The sequence below is a fragment of the Cyprinodon tularosa genome, unplaced genomic scaffold (assembly GCF_016077235.1).
Source record: "Cyprinodon tularosa strain WSP-4 unplaced genomic scaffold, ASM1607723v1 ctg61, whole genome shotgun sequence".
Classification (NCBI taxonomy): Eukaryota; Metazoa; Chordata; class Actinopteri; order Cyprinodontiformes; family Cyprinodontidae; genus Cyprinodon; species Cyprinodon tularosa.
The window spans coordinates 973310-984570 of NW_024039352.1; the positions used below are offsets into that span (position 1 = coordinate 973310).

General features: G+C 36.8%; 1 protein-coding gene across 1 annotated transcript in view; it reads right to left on the reverse strand.

The window, feature by feature from the left end:
- The window catches only part of LOC119798090 (sprouty-related, EVH1 domain-containing protein 2-like), a 29806-nt gene extending 19408 nt beyond the window's left edge, over positions 1-10398 (reverse strand). The window contains exon 1 of the mRNA XM_038307433.1: positions 9774-10398. Coding sequence (XP_038163361.1) covers positions 9774-9799 — 26 coding nt within the window. The 5' untranslated portion in view covers positions 9800-10398. The remainder of the gene's footprint in view (positions 1-9773) is intronic.
- Between the last annotated feature and the right edge of the window lie 863 nt (positions 10399-11261).

An 11261-nucleotide genomic window follows, 5' to 3' on the forward strand; every position in this document is an offset into this window, starting at 1 on the left:
GAGCCGCTGCTTAAAATGAGTGCGTCAGTTGATATGGGAACGACGTTAACGGATAAGATGCCACGGCCAACTGACCAGTCACAGTGCAAAAACTGCAAGGGCGCTCTGATCAATTGGTCACAGATCGTTACTGGTCTGTATTCACTCTGAAACAGCAAGGGTGGATAAACATCTGCAGAGGAAGGGAGGAAGCCATTCCTCAAAACGCTTTCTGTTCAACTGGAATGAAGCATGTAGAAAACATCAACTTTTAAATAGCTGAATAACAGCTATTAGAAATTATTCTTGTTTCACATATATTATTTTTTTATATTCTGCAATTGTTAGAATAACTTAATTTTAATTTAATGATATACTTGTTGGAAAGAAAGAATTTTTTGCTTTTTTAACCCTGAAAGCACGATCAGGATACACCAGTAGCAATGCTCTTCAGTGAAGAAGTTATGGCAGAAAGAGGACACAGCTACTTACAACATCTAATTTTAGAATAAAGTAACATGAAGCCTTCTGCCACTGTAATATGGAACATCTTGTTTTCATTGGTATAAGATTTTTTTTTTTTTTACATTTCAGATTTAAACTAAGAATTAAATGCTGAAGATAAAACCAAAAGATGATCAAAAACAATTTACGGTAACTAATGTTAACCGCGCCAGTCATACGCAAGAATAATTACCAAAAAAAAGCAGTTCTAATCATTTTGTACCATAAAAATTAGTAAATCCTAACAGTTGTTAGTCTCTCCAATGTCATTCTCTTTCTACTCAGAAGTTAGACTTTTCTTGAGGGGCTATCCAATGATTAGCATCCAATATGGCTGCCGCTAATGTAGAACTTAGTAAAAGAGGAAAATACAAAGCATTTCCTCACAATTTTGACAGCTGACACCTTTTAAAACCATACCCAGCTGTTAAATATTTATTTTGAAACATGTTTTTGTGTGTTTAAATAAAATAAAAGCTGAAAGAAATCATTGACATTGGCCCCAATGCTAATCCTAGCTAGCACCACAACAATAAGCAAGTCTTCACTGTTTTCTGAGTTGTAGCTGAAAGGCTGAAAAATGGATTTTGATGTCATTACCATATCCAACACAAATAAAGTGCAACATTTCTTCTTTTTCTACTATGAATGAGAACTTTCTGCTCGAGTCAAATGTTTTAAATGCCAAAATGTTGAAATCACAGACAAGGAAAACTGGATCTTGTTTTCAACAACTCTGCTGAAATGTTGATGTATTGCTCCAGAAACTGTATTCAAAAAGTGATTCAGCACCCCTTCCAGTTAACACAAACTTTATTAAAACTAAGCTGATTGGTCCTAAACCTCTTACAGACCCTCAATAAAGCCTTGCATCCGCTTAACCTTGGTTCAACTTAACGCTTTGGGCTGGGCGAAAGTGCAGAAGGGGGCTCTCTAATCCTATTTGCATTTTTGACAGACATCCAACACAACGTAAGCGTAAGGTGTGTTTGATCAGGTGGACTTCGTTTACATAAACTGTCAGATGTCAATGGTTTATCTTTTAATTGGACAAACTCTGGTCCAGCTCCAGGGCATCAAACCAACTGAAAATTATTTGCATAATGAACACTAGGAAGCCTGTTCACTCAGGGCTTCCCTACACTTGGCATATATGGACTTTTTCAGCCATAAAAAAGCTACTATTAAATATTAGAGTTTGTTGAAAGTTGGAGTAATGTCACATAATGTTCAGATTTTACCAACAGAATGTGCTTAAAATTTCTTAAACAGTCTCAGTTCTTAAGATTTACTTATATTGACCTTTTAACTAAAATGTGTAAAATGAAACTATTCCAAATGGAAAATATCTCATACTGCATGTTACGTTTGTCACCTGATGTGTTTAGAGTGACCAGAGCATATGCATATATATATATATATATATATATATATATATATATATATATATATATATATATATATATATATATATATATATATATATATATATATATATATATATAAATAGTCAATACATTTTTGATTGATGACTTATTGTGCCTTTAAAATGAATAGCTAGCAGCCTTCAAGTTGAAAGTTTTGCTGCTACTAAATGCTTTAAATTATTAAAAATTTCAAATATCACAGTATATGCAGTAGCTCAGTAGAAGCTATATACTTTCACCTGTGCATATATGATACATACATTCAAAATATTGTATTATTTGTTGCTATTTTGTTTCAACTAAAGTGAATAATCAAGAGGCATTGCCTAAGTAGCAGCACCCACTGTTTTGGAGGAAGACTGCGGTGTTTGCAGTCTATTCAAATTATGCAATAATTTACCACCTTTGGTCTTTACCATATTCACTTGGGTTAGAAATGGAAAAGTTGACTTTATAGTATCCTCCTTAGCACAATACCACCTAAATGTTTTGATATATAATGTTCCCCTTTTTCACTGTCAGTAAATCTAGTCACATGTCTTCAAAGATAAATACCAGCAGTAGGTCACTTGTGGCCATTTGGTTTGGTTAGAAATCAGAATCTCACGTTTCATGGGAGTCAAAGGCCTAAATTGGGAAATAAGATGTTAAAAAGCAGGTAGATGCAGAAAAAAGATGTTTGAAGAGACAAAATGGCAACATGTGGAGTGTTAAAGTGTAGTGGAGCTGACCTAGCATCGTATTCAAATTTGAAAAAACAAAAACACAGCTAAAGTTGATGCCACAATTTACTGCATCCGTGTATCCCTACCAGAACTGTAAGTGTGAGATAATAGCTAAACACACCGATGTTAAAACCTAGCTTTAAATCTGCCAAATAAGTCATTTTATCTTGTTACTGGAAGAAAAAAAAACAAATCATGAAATGCCGTAAATGCTATCTCAGCTTTGAACACCTTATAAATTAAATTCACTAACACACCCTGAAGTTGGGCCTGAAGCTAACTATGGTGTAACACCAGCTAAATACTTCCTGAAGAACTGAAAGTTCATGGAGTTCATTTACTGGGATGCAGAGAAGAGTGGGAGCTATCTGCAAACATCCTATGAGCCGTTGTATACATGCTCTACCAGGGGGGAAAGAAACAGTGAAGAGAGTGAATACTTGAGCTATTATAATCTTGGTCATCGAGTCAGCTGATGAGCACAGATTTATGAAAAAAAAAGGGGGGAAGACAATCTAGGTCCATTGTTTGGTCTCCTGATATAAACAGCTTGGGCCATTATATGGCCTAAAGGCTTCGGAGAGCAAGCAGTGATGAGCCTCTCTGTGAAACACAGGAAACTCTGTGGAAAGCATCTGTTCCATGTGATGTGTGCGTGCATGCGTGGGCCTGTGGAGGGGGAATACAGAGGGGCAAATAAAAAAATACCAAGGCTCTGCAAAGGAAGGTTATCTGTGGACATGCTGAGTGTGTTTATCCATCCGAGAAAAAAACATTTCAACACATGCCATTCATTTTAAGGCCTCCTCATCACTTCGATGTCTGCCTCTGGCACAAAATGAAGCCACTTGTCTTTAAAAAATACAGACAAACGTGTCGATACAACAGCAGTGTCGGCCTCGCTTCACTGGCTTCCAGTTTGTTAAATGGTTTTTGGTTTTTATTGCACTCGTGCACTTAACAAAAAAATACATTTCTGACAGTTAACATCTTGGAAACATCCGTTTGACTTTAGGAAAAAATAACTCCGCTTTATTTATCTTTCTGTTTTATTTTTTAATTAGCCTTTTTCTTTTTCTTTGAAGACATAAGGTATATATAAAAAAAGGAAATAAAAATGCATCCACTTGCTTTACAAATCTAGATACGATTTTTTCCCCCTTGGATCAGTAATATTTTGTTTTTCAAATGCCTATGTTTCTGTTTAAAAAGACATATTTATGAACAAAGCTGCTTGATAGCATCAGGAAACCCCCAAAACTTCTTCCTCTGTGCGCATTTTCCAGGTGTATGAAAGGTCACATTATTAACATAAAGTTTTAAGCATTGCTGTCCATCCTTTAGCTAATATTCACCAGAAGAAGAGATTTTAAAAGCACATTCTTCAGTCCAACCTACAAATGTAAGGCCAAAAATTTGAATCATTGGCTCATAATCCAAGCTTCTCCTACATGTTTGCTGTAAGAGCTACGTGTCTAAGGGCAAAGTGCAAACTAGACTTTCTTTTAACAATAGCTTGCAACAACAAATCCACTTTCTATGGTGGTTTAGGTTGAGAGTTTTCTCTCACTCCTGTCTGGTTCATATCAGTTTCAGCAAAGTTAGAAAACGATCTGAACAAGAAACAGGACAGTCCTGCTGAGGGAACATACCGGCCGTCTAACTCCTCGCTGCTGTGTTCCACACTTCATGACAGCTTTTTATTTCAGGAATAGATTCGGTTTCAACTCCATGTCGACCTTAGCTGAATGTCACCGAGCATCTCCTGTCCAATACTGACTGTGCACATGCTGACTGGGCAGCAGCTCACACTGGATCAATACATCCTCTGCTCCTTTTTTTTATTTTTACTAAGTGTATTCCACGTTCATGAAGGGTAATACGTGTCCTGAGGGGAGAAAAGCTACTTCCTAACAAGGGATATGACAAAGATAACAACCTTTTAAGAACAAACAACTTCACAGCCTGTGCAGGTGATAAACAAATGGATCAACAACTGGACAGCGAGTCAAGAGAGGGCAGATAATGAAATGCTGAAATTGCAAAAAGGCGAGACACAAGTGTTGCTGTGTACGAACCTTATAAAACACGTGACACTACAAGCATATTAGGTAGGTCTTAATATTCTAATCCTGCCTTAATCCTATAAGTGACTTTACTTTAGAAAACAAAACCTGCATAAAATAGAATTAATAATTTGTAACAAGAAAAACACTTCTATTACAGATAGCATGGTTTCATTCGACGAAGAGATCAGCAAAAAAATAAATAAAAGGATCTTATGGATTAAAACAAATCTGCCGTTTAGGATTTTTTTTTTTTATCTAAATTTTCTTTCCCCACCTATGCACTCCTTTGTAACATTAACCTATCACTTTTTGATCTTAGATGTTATCCCATAAACTGGCTCATTGTGTAACACCACTACCTGCAAACGTTTTGGGTGTTAAACAAACCTGCCACCTTGTTTTACAAGCATGTTACACAGCTTGGGTTTACTTGCACTTTGAATTCAGGTTAACTCCCAGTCCTGCTGACTGAAATAAAAGCAAGTCTTTAAAAGTTATTTCTATCATTTTAAATATCTTTTCATGAGACTAAATCAAAGGAAAACAATCCAATAACCAGAATTGGTATTTAAAAAATTCAAAGAAATTTCATTTTTAAGCCATATCACTCAGACCTAATCCAATAAAAGGATAAATTCTTAAAAAAAGGTCACATGTTTAAAGGGAATTGTTTTCAGAAAAAATACCTCAAGTACTTCAAGTAATAAATTAAAAATCCTATAAATAACCATTCAGATCACCCGAGATTTTAAACCCCAAGGAGCCTAACATATGTCTACTAACTGAATGGATAAAAAATAAAATAAAAAATTAGTCATTAATTCAGTAACTGTTTAGCTTTACATGACACATTTTTCATGGTAAACATATACATATATATATACATATGTATATATACATATGTATATATATATATGTATATATATATATATATATATATATATATATATATATATATATATATATATATATATATATATATATATATATATATATATATATATATATATATATATATATATATATATATATATGTGTGTGTAATATATGTATTACAATGTTGAAATTTTCCAAATTGTTCTGAATATTTTATATGTAGGGACACGTGCGGCTGATTAAAGGCCAACTTGTACGGTGGCTGAGGGGTCAAAACGCAGTGCAAATACATTATTTAAACAGGAAACTCAAAAGTTAGACCAGCAAACACAACAATAATAGCAACACATCCACACTAAATGCATGTTGAGAAAAAATGCTGCAAACAGGTAAACCAACAGCAAGTTTAGAAAACCTGCAAATTATCGCAGCATAACTGAAGTGCTCCAGACCACTAGTGGGAGACGATTATGAACTTATATGGGATCAAAACATAAACATTACTAGGTTAGATAAATCTGAAGAGAAAATGAAGCAAGGATAGGTTTTTATTTTATTTTATTCATTTGAAATAATTAATCTCTCTTTGCATCTTTTTATGCCTTTACTAAGGAAGCTTTTCTCAATGTGATTTCATAATTGTCTTCCCTTCGTGGTCTGGAGAACTCCCATTATATGACACTAGTTAGCAGTTTATCTTTACTGGCGGTGGGTTTTCTTCTACCTGCAGCAGTTTTTTCTTTTGCATGTTTTTTTTTTTTAGCATCGTTTCGCAGCAGCTTTATTTGTTGCTGTGCTCCATTTTCTGTGATCTCAGCTTCTCTTAATTTGCAACCGTTTTTTTTTTTTTTTCAAACTAGCAGCATTTTTTCATTGCTTGCATTATGGGGTTTGTGTGTTGATCTCATTTTTGTGTTTGCTAATCTGTTTTTTTTTTTAGATTTTTGGAGCTTTTGAATTTGCTGTGAAATTAGCATAGCAGTATTGACAACATATCCGAATGCTGTTTTTTCTGTGGCATACTGATCATACCAATTGTGCATTGATTGCAAATATGCTTTCCATATTTTTTAAATGGAAAAGAAAACAGTTTATGATTGCATATTCCTTTTATATTTAGATACATATTTTAGAAGTATATTGCAGTTTAATTGTCTGTATGCAAATATAGTTTGTTTAATAATTCTGAAAAATGTGTGTTTCTTTTTTGTATCTCAACTCAGAAAATGGTTAGTTTAGATTCTTAACAAAGAGTGTAATATTCCAGCTTTCTTCCCCTTTAAGTTTTGATGAAAATGGCTTACCAACAATGGAACCTCAAATTGGCGGTTGCTTAAGAAAATTAGAATATCGTAGAAACGTTATAGCTATAGTTATAGAAGGTTGAGTGGAAGGACAAACTGTGGTAGGAGAAGCCGTGCCAGCAACAAAAACAACCACAACCGCAATTTGGACCGTCAAGCAAAGGCAGTGCAACAATTCAGGGGAGCTTCAAAGATACTAAATTAGAGCTGGAGTTAGTGCTTCTGGAGCCACTGTGCACAGACAAACTCTATCCTGAACCAGAAATTACACATAGATACACACATACAATGATTGTATGCAGGGGGAAAAGATTTATTTTGCAATGATTATTTAATAAACAATGCTAAATAAACTAAAGAGACAATAGTTTATCTCTGACTCATTCTTTTTTTTTTAGGTATCACATCCTTTCAAGGCAACATAACTGTTTCTGAAAGGTAAAGCCCTTGCAATGCGGCACCCAATGAAGCCCTGCACTGACAAGGTTGTGCATGTTTCTCCTCCAGCTGCTGCTGTGCACTGCTGGTCAGCTGGGTGAGAGAAAGCTACTACTCCATTTCCTTATAACAAACACCGAATAGAGTGTTTAGAAGAAAAAAAAAAACATCAGTGAAAAATAGACTGTGATTTTATGGAAGAAAACTCACAATTGTTATTACATTGTAATTATAATGCTGTTTTATCATAATTTGGACTATTCTATACGGTATACTTTTTTTTTAAGATTTGTGCAAATACTACAAAAAAGTGAAAGCACGCTGTATGCCATCGATGCTATACTGACAAAACTTGCACAAACTAATAAAACATCTGTTTAGCTACGAGTTTCCAGGAAACAGAACCATGTGATATGTAGTCCACCTCACTATAGAGCAAAAGCAATATTTCCATCTGAAAAAACAGATTTCATTGAATAAAATACTTCTGGCTAGCGTATGCTATTTTTGCAATTAAAACAACAAAAAACAAAACATAGCAGTATTAATTTCCTACTACATTACTTTCGAAAAACTTTCAACCAACATACTGAAGACACAGAGAGCCTGATCATGACACCAAAAAAACCAACTATGATTTATTGCTTTTACTATTCTGATATTGCAGGTTCCACCAGTAATCACTAAAGCAGGTATCATAATAGTGTAAGAATCTCACTTAACTGTAATATGCAATTATCTTCCACTGCGCTATAATTTAGATAGCTTCTGTCCAAACTTTATTTATTCATTTTATAGTAAAATCCATCTGTATATATGCTATTGTACATAACTGCAAAAACCCTTTTTATAGTAATATCCACCTGTATATTTTATTCGGTACATATGCAGCTGTAAATTTAGTTTATAACACTAGTTATCTATATATTATATTCATCTATTAGAAAGATTCTGTTTATAATGGTATTCATCTCTAAACTTATTCAGTAGAAACCCATTATTTATCCTGCACTTGCTGCTATTGCACTTCTGGTTAGACCTAAACTGCATTTCGTTGCCTTGTACCTGTGTAATGACAGTAAAGTTGAATCTAATCTAATCTCAGACCAACCTCCTTCTAGTTTAAAAACAGATTTGTTGTTATATTTTAACATGAAAAGGAAGCTACGAATATTTAATAATTCCATTCAAATGATTTAAGTTTGGTACACAAACTCATGTTTTGATTAAAACACAGATTTATTTTATTGATCTATATTTTTAAGCTCCTAAAATTTATTTTTGTAGCGCAGGGCAGTGCCAGCTGACTGCCTCCTTCTCCTTGTGGGATCGGAGGACAGACGCTCAGAGAGCCAATGCTGACTACCACGCTGCCTGCCAGCAGGCATGAATGGGGACGCGTTTAAGGTTAGAGGGCTTTTATGAATGGGCCGGCCTCACGCCACCGCAGCGCAAACATCCCCCCATCCGGTGCCCTTCGCCCTTCCAAACCCCCCCCCCACCACCACACCAACACAGGCGCGCAGGCATGTCCAGCGGCCAGCCTGGCGCGCACCACAGAAAGACTCTAATATAACCGTACCGCTTGGTTTTTAAACACCGACCCACTGGTGTCGTGTAAACAGGTCCGTGGGCCTACATTTTGCACACACACACAAAAAAAAATAAATAAATAAAACGATCCTGCGTGGCGCACATAAAAAAATCGAATCAGATCCAACATTTCTTCCCTGTGGAAATCAGCCGTCGTTTCCAATCCGTTTACCAACTATTCTTTTTTTTATGAATGGAGCGCGGCAGGCTATGCAAATGAGGTGCGATTGAGAAAGAGATGGCGGCAGAGGCATATCGGATATCTCATATCCTGTGAGACTTCCCCCCTTCGGTTGGAAGCAAACACACAGATGTGACCAAACACAAGAGGAGCGTAAAAATAAAACGCGCAGCCGCCGTTTTGGCGCAACTAACTGCGCCCCAAATCCCAGCAGTGGTTCCTCTATCTTTATTTTCTTTATTTAGTTTTTGTACTTATTTTTTTTTGTAAGGGTGCAGCCTGCTCGGCGTGTTTGAGTTCCCAAGTTACGCTGCAACAGGGCCTCGCTGCTGCGCTCTCGCTTGAGATCCTTTCAGAAAATGTTTCCGATCCACCCACGCTTATTCCCCCCTTCCTCCCCCTCCTCTCCTTCTCCTTTCTCTCTCGCCTTCTTTAGACTGTAGTCTTCAACACAATATAGGGGGGGGGGGCATAAAAACAAATCAAACAAAAATAGTTAAAAAGCGCACACAGTTGAAGCATTAGATCAGCATAAACACAAGCAGATATGATAAGTAGAAGCAGTCTATAGATTCTAAGGGGAGTTTGCACATTGCTCCAAGCACCTCCAACTTAGAAGCACAGAGAAAAAAGAAAAAAAAAAAGGGGGGGGGGGGTCTTTAAGCAGTATTACTTACTCGTTTGGGTGTGTTTCCTCTATCATTTTTTCGTTTCACCTCAGGTAATGTACCACGGCGGTTGCATACTTTTCACTCGTCATTCTTCCACCTCCGATCCTGTGTCCGATTGCGCATAAATCCCCCCTGCGCCTTTGTGCGAGTGTCGGCTCTCGGGCTTTGCCCTCGACAGCCCTTTTTTTTTTCTCCTCTCTCTCCCTGAAATTCTCCCTCTTCTTCTCCTTCTTTCCTCCCCTGGAGCCACGCTGTTTTTCTTTTGGAGGAAAAAAGAAATGAACCTCCTCTCCTCCGTGTGGAACTTTAATACCCAATCAGTGGAGAAACGCAGGCTGCACTGCTAAATGTTGGTTTCCGAATCCAGCTCTTGATTCTCTCTACCCCCCCACCACCAAACACACACAAACACTCACACTCTCCCTCCCTCACACACGCTCCGGTTTTTGTTTTTTGTTTTTTTTAAGTCCTAAGGCGCATGTTTTCACCGACGACTCCGCTTCCAGTTGTGCGTAAGAAAAAAGCGCGTCTTCGCCGCTGTTGCCGAGGGGTGGCCCCGCTAGAGCCCCATCTCTCTCACTACTCCATGTTGGATAGCAGGCGGCAGCGCTGTTCCTACGACACCGGGGGGAGGAGAGAGTGAGGGAGGGAGTGGAGGGGGAGGGAGTGGAGGGGGAGGGAGGGAGGGTGGAGAGGGGAGCTGGGCGGAAACGATCACTTCGTGCTACATTTCGGTGGACTGTCCAAGACGCATGATGCATATAGTGCAAACCCAACCCCCCTAGCCATACATATTCCATTTCCCGGTGCGTGTCTGAAAACAAAACTACTTCAAAATACTAAAAAAATCTATATGTATGGATGTGTATATATATATATATACAGTGTTGGGAAAGTTCTCTTTCTACGTGAACTAGTTCAAAGTTCAGTTCACACATTTTAAAATGAACTAGTTCAGTTCATAGTTCACAATTCCAAAAAACGAACTAGTTCATAGTTCTTTTTTTTTCATTTTTTTTTTCATATATTGCTCAATTACACCATAGCCTACTGTAGAACCACAGACAGCAATTATTTTATCAGTTGTAATACTAAAACTGTGCGTCAGATTTCATCTTCATATCCAGTTTTGAATCCTTATCCAACCAGGGTTTACATTAGCATTGAGGGGACAGCATTTCCATTCACTTCACATTAGTAGCAGCTGCAGCTTTCACCCCTACAGTATATTCTCAAAAACATCAGGAAAAATGTGCTGCTTGAATGGTCTTTTTTATGAGTAATTATTAAAAGAAAAATAGGAAAGTAGTCTTTAAGCTGCAAATGTTTTTTTTTTATTTTAATATTTTTTTCCATTTGAAATTCCATTTCAATACATACTAAAAAGGAATCCTGGAAAATTATAACAGGCAGGTTTAACAAACAAGTTACATGGATAGTAAAACCCTCAAGAACAGGGGTCTTCTTTTCCAGACCAAGAACCCCCAAACTGAT